General features: G+C 43.4%; 1 protein-coding gene across 1 annotated transcript in view; it reads right to left on the reverse strand.

Moving 5' to 3' along the window:
• Positions 1 to 2,253: 2,253 nt before the first annotated feature.
• LOC123745272 (uncharacterized) overlaps positions 2,254 to 17,914 on the reverse strand; it is a 162,466-nt gene continuing 146,805 nt past the window's right edge. The window contains exons 3-5 of the mRNA XM_045725625.2: positions 6,187 to 6,338; positions 5,421 to 5,688; positions 2,254 to 4,591 (exon numbers count right to left, since the gene is read on the reverse strand). Coding sequence (XP_045581581.2) covers positions 3,245 to 4,591; positions 5,421 to 5,688; positions 6,187 to 6,338 — 1,767 coding nt within the window. The 3' untranslated portion in view covers positions 2,254 to 3,244. The remainder of the gene's footprint in view (positions 4,592 to 5,420; positions 5,689 to 6,186; positions 6,339 to 17,914) is intronic.

Raw genomic sequence — 17,914 nt, forward strand, 5'->3', positions numbered from 1 at the left:
TGCTCGTCAGTACTGTAGAGGCGCTGTGCTTGTCGTCGGTACTATAGAGGCGCTGATCTTGTCGTCGGTACTATAGAGGCGCTGTGCTTGTCGCCGGTACTATAGAGGCGCTGTGCTTGTCGTCGGTACTGTAGAGGCGCTGTGCTTGTCGTCGATACTGTAGAGCGCTGTGCTTGTCGTCGGTACTGTAGAGGCGCTGTGCTTGTCGCCGGTACTGTAGAGGCTCTGTGCTTGTCGTCGGTACTGTAGAGGCGCTGTGCTTGTCGTCGGTACTGTAGAGGCGCTGTGCTTGTCGTCGGTTCTGTAGAGGCTCTGTGCTTGTCGTCGGTACTGTAGAGGCGCTGTGCTTGTCGTCGGTACTGTAGAGGCGCTGTGCTTGTCGTCGGTTCTGTAGAGGCGCTGTGCTTGTCGTCGGTACTGTAGAGGCTCTGTGCTTGTCGGCACGGTGGAGATGCATGACTTTTCATGTTCTATCCAAACATGACTGTTCATGCTCAGGGCCGTAATGATTTAAATTAATTATTTAAATATGATTATTGTGATTAATATAATTATAACTAATATTAATCACTACGATGATCGTCCTGTATAAAATTGTCAAGATTGTCAAGTTCAAACTCACTGATGACCAATAATTAATGACATGTTTTAATCCGTCATGATTGTCACGTTTAATCCTCTTGATAAGTGGATTTTTTTCGCTCGTTCTATGCAACATAGGAATCCGGATAAGTGGTCATGTCAGAGGGCGCTTGCACGAATGTGTCGTGTGTCGTGTGTCGTGTGTCGTGTGTGTGTGTGTGTGTGTGTGTCGTGTGTGTGTGTGTGTGTGTGTGTGTGTGTGTGTGTGTGTGTGTGTCGTGTGTGTGTGTGTCGTGTGTGTGTGTGTGTGTGTGTGTGTGTGTGTGTGTGTGTGTGTGTGTGTGTGTGTGTGTGTGTGTGTGTTTGCTTCTTGTGCGTGTACGTAAGTATTGTTATTCTAATGGCTGACAAGACACAACGCCTCTACTGGTGATCGACGCCTCTACTGGTGATCGACGCCTCTACTGGTGATCGACGCCTCCACTGGTGATCAACGCCTCCACTGGTGATCGACGCCTCCACTGGCGATCGACGCCTCCACTGGTGATCGACGCCTCCACTGGCGACCGACGCCTCCACTGGTGATCGACGCCTCCACTGGCGACCGACGCCTCCACTGACGACCGACGCCTCCACTGACGACCGACCCCACCACTGGCGACCGACGCCACCACTGACGACCGACGCCACACTGAATAGTGCTAGATTCCTCCATTAATGTTACCCCTTAGGTGGGCACACATTATTAATTTGTATTCATTTAAAACTTTCCACAAATGTTTTAAATAATTTATATTGAAAGAAAACACATATGAAATGTTTTAAACATATCCTTCTGTTTTAATTAAAGCGGAATAAGAGGCAAGCTAGAGCATGAAGCAAAAGGCACTGAACAAGGCATTGAACCAGGCACTCTGTGCCTCTCTCCTTGTGTTCATCTCTCTAAGAGATTTCTCCTGATTCTTATGGCACTGTAATGACTTAGAGCCTGTCCAACTGAGTGTTAAAGGCCATTTCGATTTACATGAACTTTCGTTATTTTTTCCCGAAATCATCGGGGCCTTTTTTTTTTTAGTACATAGACAATTTCTGGATATGAGGGCATTAAGCACCTCATCGTATCCACATTTAAAATGTTCATTTATACATTAATTTAGTGCAACATTTTTACTTTGTTTCCACTGAGAATAAAGGCACTTAAGTCTACAAAATATTCTTCGTTCTATTAACACCATTACATTCATTTAAGTATTCCAATTTAAACAATTAAAGCCTTAGCTTTATAAATATTTAGGAGGACTTAAATAGCGTCAGCAATGACAAAAATTCAACTAACTATAATGAATTTATTTCACTACGTGAAGAAAATCTGGGCCCACAGATTTTGCTCAATTATATTTGTTTCAAAACCATTTAATGGTCACTATTTTCCATTACATTTTGTCACTAAAACGTATTCACGTTCAGCAGATAAACCATACTTAACTATGCACTAAATATTTTAATATTCAGATGACTGAGCCTATTAATTAATTTAACACCTGGAAACCAGATAAATATATATAATCACAATGCATCCCCTGTGATATATATATATATATATATATATATATATATATATATATATATATATATATATATATATATATATATATATATATATATATATATAATTGGGTGTGTGTGTGTGATCTATAGTTAGAGACAAATGATTATGAGTCGATCGCCATCTATCGGCGAGAAACGTGAGTCAACTGCTGACACTTTCAATAGTCTATAAATCCATAATAATTGACAGCCACTATTTACAACACAGTTGAAAACTGATAATAATAATAATATTAAAAATAATAGTAATAATGGCAATTGATGTATCTTGTTTACACAAATTCAGTCAGAAACACACATTCACAGTAGATTCCAGGGCCAGGCTTTATGAAGCATCTTTGCCTTTATTAAACCACTTTTGAGCGCCGCAGCACTACGAGGTTGGTTATAACAATAACAACCTTGGGTTGTGAAGTATGGAAGCTCGTAAACTGTTTAATAAATATGTAGACAAAACTGCCATGATCGAGGAGAGATGTAGCGGTTTCGTAAGTGGTTGTGTAAATGCTTGGTGAACCCTGGTCGTGGTTCACCACTACATTACTGGTGGTGGTGTTGTAGTCAGTTCCATATAGCCGGTGGTGATGTATTCAGTTCTACATAACCGGTGTTGGTTTAGGTTGAAGGCGTAAAGCTTGTGCCCACTCTGGAGTTACATCAGCTGTGGTCTGGCTCCACACTGCTTGAGAACCCTTGATAGCAGGTTAGTTATCTTTCTGCTTTTCAAAGTATTCAGAGCCTCTCCGCCTCTTCGTCTAAACCTCTCATTCTGCATTTCGAAGTTCATTTTGGGTTCTAAACCCCAAGAACTGTGTCTTGTGTTCATATCTCTCTCTCACTCTCTTTCTCTCTCTTCACAGTGTGGATGTCTTCTCTGCAGTCGTCGGGCTGTAGGTTAAGTTAAGGCCATTACAGCACTTTGTAGCACTCTGAGTGATTCGCGGTAATGCTGCTGGTATCGACACACTCAACTGCTGTAGTCAAGTTTGCTGGCTTGTAATTATGTTGATGAGTTTCACGTTTGAGATTAGTTATAACTGGCTTCCACACTATGTTAAACCACGAGAGTTTCACCAGGAGAGTCCAGTTTGATAAGCTTAAGAGGTATTTCAGTCTTGGTTTCTGTTTCTGAATCTAGGAACTCCTCTGGTTTTGCGTCCTCTTCCTCTTCTTCGTCTTCCACTATTTCTTCCTCTCTTTTTAGCCACTTCTCGTCCACTTTATCGTCTTCGCTATCTACGGCATCATCGGCATCAATGTCGTCTCCTGGGTTATATATGATCTCGCTCTTGTCCATCTTCCTCTTTCTCCGGACAGTAAGATCCATTGGTTGATCGTGAGATGTAGTGGAGTTGCTGCTGGTGACAGAGGGAGACGCTGGAGGAGGCGCACTGTTCCGATGCAGCTGAGACGCTCCTCTGGTGGAGGTTGGAGGGTCTATTGGGCTCACACTCTGCCTCTGAACCTGGAGAACAGCGTCCAGGAATCTCTTTTTCGTCACCGTCTCGTCCTTCGTCAGGCGATGCGGTGGTCTTGAACTCGTTGCTTCGGAGGGTCCAAACACCGAAGTCTTGAAACCATCAATGGCAGGAACAGAGCTGGTGAAAGAAGGGTAAAACTTGGCCAGGGGTGGAAAAGGCAGCATGGAGGGCCACAACGGAGGATATGGCGGGAACGGGAAAATATTATTGTTAAGAGAACTGTACAGAAGGTCGGCACTCGGAGGCGCTCTCACCGAGTGGGAGGCAGGGGAGTGGTCTCGATTGTACAGGGAAGCGTGGCTGTTGACCGCTTTTAAAAAGGATAATCTTTCCTCCTCTGACATTATCATTCCCGCGGATTTTCTGTCAGTGAATTTCGGTGACGCTCGTCGAGACTTTTCCAAATCTTCGCGATTCGGTAAAGAAACTTTTGTCGATTCATATTCGATTTTGATGGGCTCATCGTTAACTGTGGAAACAACGTCCTGCTCACTCCTGTCAACGGCCTTCGCAACGCTCGAAGAATCTTGAGTTCGACGTTCATTTTTTAAGTCGATTGTCATCTGATCTTTCCTGCCGAGAGCAACATCGGCCTCGTTGCGCCTCGAAACTTCTCGTAGTCTCCTCTCCCACTCGAGGACGGCAAGTGGGCCGAGCCGTGATTCGACCTCAGGTGCCACTTGACGAAGGTTGTCTAGAGTCTCGATGTCCAGGTTCCTCCGAAGGGGGTCCAGATCCACATTTCTTCTCAAAGAGTCGTAGTCGTGTGTTCTACGAAGGTTTTCAAAATTTTGCGATCGTCTGAAGACCTCGAAGACCTGGTCTCTGTGATGCGCCTCCAGATCTTGGCTCTGAAGGGGAGGACCAGTCCCTCGAGCAAGGGCATTCAAGGCTTCCTCTTGAAGACGCCGTTCAACCTGCTGAAGACACATGAAAATAAATTTACTCTTTTGTCCAATTTAATTATAAACGTACTCTAAATTCCTCTCTGAATAAATGACAAAGAAAGTATTTGTATTTTTGTGAAGTTGGCAACATTTCAATTATATTTTTATGTGTAATTATTCAATATATAAAATGTGTTGTCCCTCAAGAATTAAAATCACAGTGTATATTGTTTATGTATGTATATTGTATTTGTATATTGTATAAGTATTTATATATACATAAGTATATTTATAGTTCTATAAAAAAAACTCCTTACTTGAACACATAGCACTAGAAAGATTTATATCGCCACAAAACAATATTCCATGTTCCAAAGTGGACTATACAAACCGTTTTTTTTATCTTCAGTTTAAGAAACCTAAGGATTTATAATTTAAAATATTATTTGTTATTATTAATGGAAGTCAAATGTCGGTAAATAATTTATAAATAATCCTCAAGAGTCTCCTGTAAGCAGCCAAACACCACAGGCATCACTTCTATACCGCTGCTCACAAATATAATGCCTTGAGAGTCCCGGCAACGTGACATAGCTGATCTACTTCACTCCAACTTCAAAGGAATCTTATAGTCTTCAAATACCTTCTTATGGCATGATAAAGCCATTAGAAAACAATGACAGCAACAAGTGACTAGCTGTTAAATGAGAATTAATGGTAGCCAGTAGTTTATGTGGTTATAGGTACAGCTACAGGGCAGGCGAGCAAACAAAGTAGTTAGAGGGGAAAATTGTAAAATGGTTTCGTTAGAGGGGGAAAAATTGTCACATGGTTTAGGGGTTTGTCTGAACTTAAAACTCACTGCATTAAGCTGGGAGGCTGTGGTGAGGGAGGAGAGGGAGGTCTGAATGTCTTGGGGCCCGTGGAGCTCAGGTCCCGGCAGAGGAGGCGGGGCCCTCACCGGCCCCTCCCGAGCCATGGCTTCCCGAAGATGTGCAGATACGAAGGGCAACGACCCGTCCTGGAGCGTGGGAGTGATAGGCGTGCGAATGGCCGCTGTTTGGCCATTGTAGGCAGCCTGTTCCTGGAGGAGGCAGTGGATCTTGAACCAGTTAGAGCGTCGGCCGTATCTGTGTGTGAGAGAGAGGGAGGCGACGCACGCCAGTGATTTCAACTGGTGCACAAGTAGTTATCTTTGATTTATATAACTTATCAGTCTCCTTGGGGTCATTTTTTATTTTGCTAACATTACCTCTCATTCTAATATTGTACTTAATCCTCTCCTTCTTCTCTATCACTATCATTGTCTTTCTCACCAGTTTCTCCCTTTTCCCTCTAACTCTCTCCCTTACCATACCTTCTCTACCAGCCGACCCCTCCCTCCCTTCCTCTGTTCTCTTTACTCCCCTCCTTCCTTCCTTGTCTCACTCTTTCCCTAAATCCACACTCTCTTTCACCCTGCATCTAACATCACTACAAACCATCACCTATCCCATCCCATCCTACGTCTTTCTATCCCTACCATCAACCCCTTTCTTGCACCTAACCTAACTCTTATGCCCTACTGCCCTCTCTCCCTAGGACTGTGACTCCCTCTCACCCTCCGTTGCTATCTCCCTGTCTCTTACCTGCTGCCAGTCTTGGACATGCCGACCATGAGACACTTGCGCAGCCTGCAGGCCTTGCACGAGGTCCTGTTCTGCTTGTTGATCACACACTGACCGCCGTTCTTGCACTCGTGCACTTGCGACAAGTTGTTGTACGTCCGCCCGAAGAACGACTGCCGGGAGAAACGGTGTGGTTAGTCCAGCTGCAGGTGTGTGAGATAGTGATGAGATCATATGCAAGCACATGCAAATTAACTATAAATACGTAATAAACCCTTCAAATGACGATTGACTTTTAAATGTGTTATCTTTGTCGTTTATTGTCAATCAGCAGTTCTCTGGAGAACTGGGCGTTATTATATTTATATATCAGTCATTATTTTAGATGTTATAGCATTAGCCTCGTCAGGCTTGATATAACCCCATATTGTAATAATATATGGGAGATACAACCCCTTGGGTTGCATTGGTGTCGAAGTCTTTTGGTTAACATGTGCCCTTTTCTGGTTCCAGCTTAAGAAACCGGTGTCTAGCGGTCTCTCTAAGGCTCATCACAGCGTTGCCATTTGTATCTAGGCCTACACCTGTGCCAGAAATCGTCTAGAATCAAGTGTGGCGCAGAAGCGTCATTCTCTCGTGAATATCCAACTAGAACCGAGGAACTTCTCGAGGTAGATCAGGTCCTTAATGCATTACACCTCACTCAAGTTAGCTTTCATCGATCACTGGCAGCTCCAGAATCAGCCACTAAGGTACCTATGAACTAAATATCTCAAATGTACAGTGAGTCTGAGCACTTTGGAAAGAAAATTATTCTAATAACCAGGTTCGAAGTACTGACGTTTATATTTATGTCAGAAGTCAGTTGTGATGTACTGTTGATGTGTATGTCAGAGCTGTCAGCTGTTATGTCGTTGTCACCACTGTGTCAACACATTCTGATCTTGTGTTATATCTTACTGGCGTCATATACTCATCAGTGGTGTATATGTTATCCCACTGTTCTCGCACATGTATGTTTGCCATACATGTGTGTGTGTTGTTTGTAAGTCTGTCGAGAATTCACAGAACCCTAAGTACTTATACTAAGCTGAGCATGTACTAAGCTGAGCTATAGCTCCGGTGTTTGCTGAGATCTTGCTTGAACGGAAGAGTGTTTCTCGGGTTCATCGTTTACTTAACTGTACTACTTGTTCCCTGGTGGTCAAGACACGCTGGTGTACATGCACGCGCTCACAAGTGAACGGCTTCCGATTTCTCTCTGCCCCAGTTTAACATGTTTACTTAATTTTTAATTTTTACATTTTAGGTGGAGGTGTTCTGTGCATTATTGTGTGGTTAGTCCAGCTGTGACGTGGTTAACCCACCTGTGGTGCGGAGTCCAGCTGTGGTGTGTTGTGGCTAGTCTACCTTCGTCATGATGTGCTGTGGTCAGCCAAGCTGTGGTGTCGTGTAGTGAGGTCAGTCATGCTAATAGTATGACACAAGCTAGCCTCGTAGGGCTCATAATGATCACCTAGTCTTCTTAGAAAGCATTATATGCTTCTTTATGTATGTGATATGTGATGTTTTCAGGTGACTGGCACGTGCCTTTTTTAACTTGTTTGTTGCTTGGATGGAATTGCTTCTATGTCTATATTCTAAGTCTCAAGAGTCCTTACTTTGGCAAAAGGAAGGTTTATTCAGCTCGTTACGGTATGATATTTGATCTGGGAAGTCCCTCTCTCTCTCCCTCTCTCTCTCTCTCTCTCTCTCTCTCTCTCTCTCTCTCTCTCTCTCTCCACCCTGGAGAAAGGTATGATAGTCTTAGGACGTCTCTGTTTATCCTGGTGAAAGGCAGCTACAATGTATGCTTAGGGTGTGACAACAATCCCTAGGTCTTTGTTATTGTTTTTTACATTGCATTGTGTGTTGTCTTAAGTGGTAACACTTAGATGTGTGTGTTTGTCGTAAGATCAAGACAATGAAAGCAGTGTGTGTGTCTCGTAACACAACACTGGAAGTAATATATGTAGTAAGCGTACCATATGAAAAGGGGTATGTATCGTAAGCTTAATGCAAGGAAACTAATGTATCGAAAGCTTACTGCGCCGGAACTAATGTGTCATAAGAGGGAGGGTGAAGGGGGTGGCGATGGTGGCCTAGGGGGGTGGAATAGTGGGAGTGGGTAGAAGGTAGGAGGAGTGGAGATGGAGTAGAGAAAGTGGAGTGGATGGGGGTGTAGTTGGATGACACTGGAGGAGGCAGGGGAGAGAGAAGAGGCTTAGGGGGGGTGGAAAGGCGGTAGATAGGTATGTTTGGCGAAAAGTTACCAAGCAAAATATTTTCGCGTAATATGATCATAAACTAACTCCCTCACACCAGCATCAACGACCAATGGATGCTACTCTAGCAGACAATTATCCCAGTGACACTAAGAGAAGACGAACATCATACCTGCACTCACATACCTGGAACAATTAGTACTTTAGGTGAACAGACTTACAAGAACCAGAGATGTCAGGTGATGTTGACATCCATGAATCGAAGTCACCGAACCAGAACAACACTGAATTCAATATCAGAATCAGTCCATCTCACCGAAGTGAGGTGGTGGAGGGGCAGTATATCGCCATGAATGTTCTGAACTTAGGAGCAATAGACCAGTACAAAACACCCTAAAACCTGCATGTATCAGGTCATCATAAATGTCCTAAAATTGGTGTGTGTCAGAAAGGCTTAAACAAATGAAGACCTTGGGCGTGAATCGAGTGTAAATAGATTCCCACGTCTTACCACGCTAGGCACGTAAGATCAAAATGTCGTATATGGAAACCAGGTCATCCATCAGGTGACGCTCCAACGCATATGCTCCTGATCTCCATCAATCAGATTACAGGGTGTGGCTAGGGTAGATCAGGTGACTGGGAGTGGCAGTCATATTGTGGGCATACAGACAGATTCCGTTTTGAGATCATTTGTCCTATTATAGACGGTAAACTATTATAGGACGGTAAACTATTATAGACGGTGAACTATTATAGACGGTGAACTATTATAGACGGTAAACTATTATAGGACGGTAAACTATTATAGACGGTGAACTATTATAGACGGTAAACTATTATAGACGGTAAACTATTATAGACGGTGAACTATTATAGACGGTAAACTATTATAGACGGTAAACTATTATAGACGGTGAACTATTATAGACGGTAAACTATTATAGACGGTGAACTATTATAGACGGTGAACTATTATAGACGGTAAACTATTATAGACGGTGAACTATTATGGGACGGAAAACTATCATAGGAGGATAAACTATTATAGGACGGTAAACTATTATAGGACGGTAAACTATTATGGGACGGTAAACTATTATGGGACGGTAAACTATTATGGGACGGTAAACTATTATGGGACGGTAAACTATTATGGGACGGTAAATTATTATAGGACGGGAAACTATTATAAGACGGTAAATTATTATAGGACGGTAAACTATTATAGGACGGTAAACTATTATGGGACGGTAAACTATTATGGGACGGTAAATTATTTTAGGACGGGAAACTATTATAGGACGGTAAACTATTATAAGACGGTAAACTATTATGGGACGGTAAACTATTATAGGACGGTAAACTATAATGGGACGGTTTACTGTAGGTGTCGTAGAGATGCGGGGGGGGGGGGAGAATACGAGGAGTGCGTGTGTGTGTATTCACCTAGTGGTGCTTGCGGGGGGGGGGGGTGAGCTCTGCTCTTTCTGCCCGCCTCTCAACTGTCAATCAATAAAAAAAAAATGCACACACACACACACACACACACACACACACACACACACACACACACACACACACACAAACACACACACAGGAAGCAGCCCGTGACAGCTGTCTAACTCCCAGGTACCTATTTACTGCTAGGTAACAGGGGCATCAAGGTGAGGGTACTATCAGAAGAAAGCGCCAAGCCATTACGAGTATATAGCATTTGGAAAGGGTCATGATAAGAATTTGGAATTGGACGTGGGGGAAGGAATGGTGTCCAACCACCTGGAGGGGTCGGGGATTGAACGCCGACCTGCATGAAGCGAGATCGTCACTCTACTGTATATCCCAAGTTGTTGGGCATCAGGGTGAAAGAAACTCTGTCCATTTCTTTCCGCAATGGCCGGGGATCGAACTCCGGTCCCAAGGATTACGAGTCCCGAGCGCTGTCCACTCAGTTACAGGCCCCTTATATAACACACACATACACAGGGCGTGTGTGTGTGTGTGTAATTATGTATTTACTATTTTGTGGCTGCAGAATCGAGCTATCAGCTCTTGGACCCCGCCTTTCTAACAGACCTACAGTTTTCCCCTCAATTTTTGGTCTACTGCATATATTTCTCCATACCACACACACACACACACACACGCATACATCCCCAGGAAGTGCTCCTCATGCCCCTTCACATGAGGAACATGCTTAGGGGTGAAAGAGTGAGGGTAGTGTAGAGAGGGGGGAAGGCATAGGTAATAGTTATAGGTGAGGGAGGCATTCATGAGTCGTATGGTGGAGGAGTGGGGGAAGAGAGGAGAGAGGGGAGTAGGAATGAAGTCAGGGAGGCATGAGGAGGCATCTTTTATTATAAAAAAGATGATGCCTGTTGCTTTTTATGATCGTCGTCTCATCTTCCTCGCTTCTCAAGTCTCTTGCATATTCCTGTATTTTATACTTTGTCCTATTTTTACAGCAAGTCGAGGCTGGGCAGGTGGAGGAGTTGACGGACAAAGGGCAGCAGACGCGGTCTGCGTCTGAGTGGGAATGTGGGTGTGGTTGTACTCTTGGGGGAAGAGGGTACGAATGAGTGCTGTACATCTGGGTGTGGATGTGGATGTGGTTGTACTCATGGGGGAAGGGGGGTACGGAGTGAGTGCTGTACATCTGGGTGTGGATGTACTCTAGGGTGCGAGTCATTGGAATCAATTTCATTCTTCGTGTTTCTTGTCATATTTTGTGTTAAAGTTGATTATTGAAGTCGCATCAACAACCATTTTTAGCAACCACTTTTCATTTTATTGCGACACTTTCGTTCATGAAGCTCGTAACACCTACAGCTCTTACCTTGTCGTGACATTTCTCCGAGTCACCTGTGTTTCTCACCTGTGAGAACACCTGTGTTTCTCACCTGTGAGAACAAGGATAGTACCAAGGGTACTACCCTTGTTCTCTCGTCCTTCCCTTTCTCAGTGAGAACAAGGCCTCTTCATCCACTCTCTCAATTCTCCTCAGTATCGTGCACGTTGTTATCATGTCCCGGTGTCGCCTTTCCTCCTAGGTAGTGAGGTTAAGCTCTCAGTCATTTTTTGTAGATGAATTCCATCAGCTCTGGCATAAGTCTTGTATAATAATTCTAAACTTTTACTGTCTTTAGTTTGTGTTTTCTTTAGCTGGGGACTCCAGGACTGGGCTGCAAGTCGGTGGGTCGGTCTTACGAAGGTTGTCCACAGAACTGTGAAGGTCACTTTGTATGGGCTCGTAGGGATTTCTCAAATATTTGTCAGTTTTATTCTGCATACGTCATTTTAACTATATGTTTCAATTCCTCCCCCCCCCCCCAAAAAAAAAAAAATTACTGTGTTATTTGCTTATAAGAAACCCCCAATATATATGTGTACAAAAGCTTGTGTAACTATGAAAATCCAATCTATGACTGATCTTAATTATGTCACCTATGATCTTAAATGGAAAAATATCAGCCGTAATTCTGTTCATATTCTCAACCCCGTCGTGGTTGGAGGAAGCGTGTGTTTGTACAGGTGTGTATTGAAGACCGACCGAATTGGTGATCTTAAGTGTTGGTGATGTCGCCCAAATGCGAGGTTCCTGCCACTCCCGACGAGGGCTGTGACCCCCTCAGCCTGGACCCTCTCCGACCTGCTGGAAACCCGTTACATAAACACACACAAAAAAAACTTTCTTACAGGAAACGCAGCCACCCCTCCCATCTCACTGACCCCCTTCCCTCACCTTCCCTCCTACTTGCCCCCTCCCTCATCACATCTACTACCCCCCCTCCTCCTCCTCCTTCCCCTCCCCCTCTCGGCTCCCCCACAGTCCAAGATACGCCCAGACCACAGTCCACTGGCCCCACCTTGCAGTCATTTCCTCCGCGATAAAGCACCGTCGTTTATGTCAACTCGCATCCAGTTCTGGGATTTCTGGGACGAGGCGAGTTTCACCATCATCTTGAATCCATTTCCCTGTCGAGTCTCACATTTCTAGACTCTTGTACGATTTGAAAAACAAGTGAAACCCGAACCGGGTCTCGTTAATGAGACTGGATCGTTTATCGCGAGTGCACTGGTAGGAGCAAAACAAAAATCGATAAGTATTTGGGAGTGTTCAAGGGCGGCGCCTTGGTTTGGCAGGATTTGCCACCTCGATACACCGACTCTCGATCGACGTCTTCATTAGGCGTTTTCTTATAGATGGCGAGAGTCTGTTAATTGATCGCAGGGAAATTCGGAGTAAATCGTCGATCTGAAGATTTAGGTGTGCGCTAGGTTTAAGTCTCCATCTTGACGCGATTTAGCGAAGCGGCGACGTGTCTCCCAGAAAGGGTGGAACGCCTCCATGTGTGTGTGTGTGTGTGTGTGTGTGTGTGTGTGTGTGTGTGTGTGTGTGTGTGTGTGTGTGTGTGTGTGTGTGTGTGTTCTCGATCACGTTTTAGGTCGTTGATCGCTTGGTTGTCACTGTCATGTATGGGGCTTCTGTGGTGATATCGTCTGTACATTCATCTGTATCTTCAACCTGTCCCTCTCTCCGTCACCTGTTATACCTGCTGCTTGTAGCTCGTTACCTCTCGAACTTCTTTTTCTGCCACCCGCCACCTGATTCCGGTAACCTGTTACTCGCCTGTTACCTGATTGTCTGGATGAATGGTTGGCTTGCTCTGTCTCAATTTATCTATGTCTCTCTCTTTCTCTCTCATATATATATATATGTGTGTGTGTATATCACGAAAATAAACACGTGATTAAGAATGTGACAATGTCAGACCACGGAGGAAAATGAAACAGGAATTTCCTTAAGTACTTTCGTATATTAAATACATCTTCAGAAGGAATTCCTTCTGAAGATGTATTTAATATACGAAAGTACTTAAGGAAATTCCTTTTTCATTTTCCTCCGTGGTCTGACATTGTCATATATATATATATATATATATATATATATATATATATATATATATATATATATATATATATATATATATATATATATATATATATATATATATATATATATATATGGCGATTCAGAGCGTGCGTCCCCTATGGATCGCCACACTGAGGAGCTGAAACAAAAAACTGGCAGCTCTTGGGTCTCTGGTGACGTCAATGAGCCTGGAGCCCAATTCCTTGAGAAATCCCAAGGCACTCTTATCCCAGGGGCCATGCGTCTCAGACGCTATGGGAACAAAGGTGTATCGACCTTCCAATCGCCTGTATATGACTGATTTTGCTATATATACATATATATATATATATATATATATATATATATATATATATATATATATATATATATATATATATATATATATATATATAACTTAAAAAGGTTACCACCTCTGGTGCAAGTGTAGGGACCCATAGCATCGGAGAAAAAAATAAAGAGTACTCAGAGAAGACTTTGTGGATCCTCACTGAACACATTTATATTTTCTTCTCCTACCACCCCTATTCTGTTAGTGTGTATATACATCTAACTTTATTTGAAAAAATTCATTACACAAAAAGGGTTACAACATTGGTTACATGCAGGGTACAAGGCTACTTGTCACAAGTTGTACAGCTCCTCCAGCTCCTCAGATGGCAGGCAGGAACCATGGATGCAGTAAGCATTTCCTCTGCGGATCGCCACACTAAGGCGCTGAAAGAGAAAACTGCCGGCTCTAGGGTCTCTAGTTGTTTCAGTTAGCTTGAACCCCAGCTCCTTCAAAAAACTAGCAGCACTTTTACTCCAGGCACCAAGTGTCTCTGAGGCAATGGGGAAAAATTGTAGTGGTGATCAAGGTCTCTGTATTTGTGACTTGAATGGTCCCCAAGGCAATATGCAACTGAAAACTCCACACCCCAGAAGGATTCGAACCCAGACAGCCAAGAGCACTATGCTACTGGCGTACCCGGTACCTTAACCATTCAACCAACCGTGATCGTACAAAAGACATTGGTAGCCGAGGTTATTTCCCCAACGTCCCGACGGCACTTGGTAGTAAGCTTGAGCATAGTTATTTCATCGAATCACTCCACTTTGTGGGGCCACGTGAGGAACACAAATGCGAACAAGCTTGAATGGTCCCCAAGCCAATATGCAACTGAAAACTCCTCACCCCAGAAGTGATTCGAACCCAGACAACCAGGAGCACTACCCGGTACCTTAATCATTCGGATATAGCCTCGGCTACCAATGTCTTTTGTATGGTTACGGTTGGTCGAGTGGTTTAGGTACCGGGTACGCCAGTTGCATAGTGCTGCTGGCTGTCTGGGTTCGAATCCTTCTGGGGTGTGGAGTTTTCAGTTATATAAATATATATATAATATGCCATATTAGCGAAGCGTACACTTATTAACACATGCTATTCTTGCAAAATATGTCACTCTGATTTACATATTCCATCCATACGTGGGAATATTTTATTGCATTTATATCCTTAAATCAACGTTGGAAAATACGCCACACGCTTACTTAGACCACTTGTGCAGAGTGTCACTCTTATTTACCCACCCAGGCACACCTTTCTTGGAAAATATGTCGCCCTTATTTACTCAAGTCATTCTTGGGAACATGCCACAACTATATGAGTTTTCCGTCATAATGTTCATCTCTCGAGTTGATTGTCATTCTGTTTATGCCTTTATGATCCCGTGTGTCTACAGTGGGGAGATGTGAACGTGCAGGAAATGCTTAATACTCAGTGTATATATATAAAGCTTGGAGGTGTTAGGACGCGCCATATGAGGTGCGCGTCCACCGGGGATGATAATTTTACACTGACCTCAACTTCATAATATTTTGTGTCCATTCTATCTGGCGTTTTTAGTTCCTGCTAATTGAGTAATGCTCACCGCATGCGTGGCGTGAACTCGTAGGCTGTTTGTGTTTTATCTCTCTGCTTTTATATGACATTAGCTTTTTATTACACATGAAAACATGAGAAATAAAAACTACTGCAGTGAGGCGGGACCATAACAGTAGGCCTAAACGGGTCCATGTTAGGTAGGGGACACTGTAGTTGGCCCAACTGACCCGTATTAAGCAGGGGACACTGCAGCCTGCCTACTGGTTCATGTATGATAGGAGCTCTACAGTGTAGGCCTATACTGCAAAACTATACAAAACTGTACTGTGCAAAAACAAGTTTTGCTTATGCTCCTATTCTTATCGCTCATAAATTTGTTATATTATTAAACTTTACCATTACATTTACTACAGTGAAGCACGGAGGCAGTTTGTCCAACTCGTCTAAGACTTCGTTTTCGATTCACTCTTAAAATTTGTCTAATATTAAGGTATTGTCAGTCATATATTTACTGATGCACGTAATTTGTAGGTGCCCTGGTTTACTTTGCACGTAATTCTTAGATGACTTGGTGCACGTAACTTGGTTTACCGCATCCTTTTGTTTTTATCTTCTAATACAAATTATTTTTCTGGCAACCAAATTTTTTAATTCCTTAAAAAATTAAGGAATTCTATAATTAAGATTATTTCCTATTTTTTCCATATTTGGTATCTTTCTGTTTTTTTTGTTTTGCTGTTGTTTTATTTGCTCTGATTTTTTACTATTTTTTTTAACCAAATTCGCAAAAATCTTTCGCATTTTTGCACGTAATTCAATCTGTTATTTTTGTTCTTAATTTGTGGGTCTCATACAGTCGAGTGTTGTTATTGTTACTTTTTTTTTTAAGTTTATCTATGCCACGTTCATTCTACGTACAGAATCACCGCCGTCATCCTCGACTTTTCTCTCTCTCTCTCTCTCTCTCTCTCTCTCTCTCTCTCTCTCTCTCTCTCTCTCTCTCTCTCTCTCTCTCTCTCTCTCTCTCTCTCTCTCTCTCTCTCTCTCTCTCTCCCCCCCAAGCCACACAAGTGGTGCCGACCTCCTGGTGAGACCAGTGACACATCCAGACGCCCCAGTAAAACTCCTTGAGCACACCATTAACTCTAAGAATCATCCCGTGAACACCCACGTCGCGGCGCACCGAGAGAAAACACTGACTACTCTTTTCAAATGCGCAGCGCCCCTCGCCGAGCGCTTCTTGCGCATGTTTATAATGAAATCATTCTTCTTTTGTTTTTAGAACGTACCGAGAGCGGCGTCCGACCATTCGAGCGCATATATGTAATTGTTGTTGTCGTTTTGTCATTCAGTGCACGGGTGGTGGTGGTGGTGGTGGTAGTGGTGGTGGTAGTGGTGGTGGTGGTGCCAGCAGAATAAACATTTTATCATAAACTCGAAGTGGTTGAGCCACTTTGTGTTCTAAAGTTCCCCCTCTGTGTCATTCATCATGACCCCTGCCAACAGACTTGGGAACCCGTGTCCCCCTCTCTTCTCTAACTTATTTTTTACAAATAACACCGGTAACATCAATAACAAACAACTACGATAACAAACACAAACTAAAATAAGACCAACAACAACGACTATTTATTTTCTTTGTACTCCCTTCAGAAGTTCGCTGTGTTCTGTTAATTATTCTGTTGTTTAGCTTTCATTAGTCGTTTCCTGCCACTGACACGATCTGAGTCTCTCAGGAGCCAGTGAGTCACAAAGATCTGAGTCTCTCAAGAGCCAGTGAGTGACAAAGATCTGAGTCTCTCAAGAGCCAGTGAGTCACAAAGATCTGAGTCTCTCAAGAGCCAGTAAGTCACAAAGATCCGAGTCTCTCAAGAGCCAGTGAGTCACAACGATCTGAGTCTCTCAAGACCTAGTAAGTTACAAGATCTCAATCTCTGAAGAACCAATGGTAAAGTAACTACAGTTCCACAATTTGTCATCCTTCCAGGTTGTGTCACGCTGGGGACGTCAATAGACCTTTTCGTTATTCCCAGCTCCCTCTAGCTTTGTGATAGACTCCCCCAGCTCGTAGGGTGAGCAGAGGCGTCAAAGAAAACGCACTAGGGGAGGTGTTTGTCCAAATCGTCGGTTTCATTAATTCGGTATCTTACTTCTCTTACGAAAGGTGCAGTATTGTGTAGGATTGTGTGGTGCGGGGGGGGGGGAGGAGGGAGAGATCGGTGTCAGTATGGGGGCGTGTGTGTGTGTGTGTGTGTGGGTGAGAGGGGTGTCAGAATGGGACAGTGTGTGGGGGGAAGAAGGGATATGAATATGTGTGTGTGTGAGAGAGAGAGAGAGAGAGAGAGAGAGAGAGAGAGAGCTTTGAGGATCCTATGAAGCGAAATTAACGTCATTGATTCACAGTCGAGGATCATAAGTTCGATTAATTTTGTTCCTACACAGGTGAATACAGGAGCAGAGAACTTTGACTCCTATTAGAGCGCGCGCGCACACACACACACACACACACACACACACACACACACACACATTCCTCTCCATGTTTGCTGATGATGCAAAAATTATGAGAAGAATCAAGACAAGAGGATCATAGACAGAAACTACAGGACGACCTGAACAAGCTGGAAGAATGGTCTAGAAAATGGCTACTAAAGTTCAACTCAGGAAAGTGCAAAGTAATGAAAT

Source organism: Procambarus clarkii, chromosome 44, assembly GCF_040958095.1.
Source record: "Procambarus clarkii isolate CNS0578487 chromosome 44, FALCON_Pclarkii_2.0, whole genome shotgun sequence".
In the NCBI taxonomy this organism is placed as follows: Eukaryota; Metazoa; Arthropoda; class Malacostraca; order Decapoda; family Cambaridae; genus Procambarus; species Procambarus clarkii.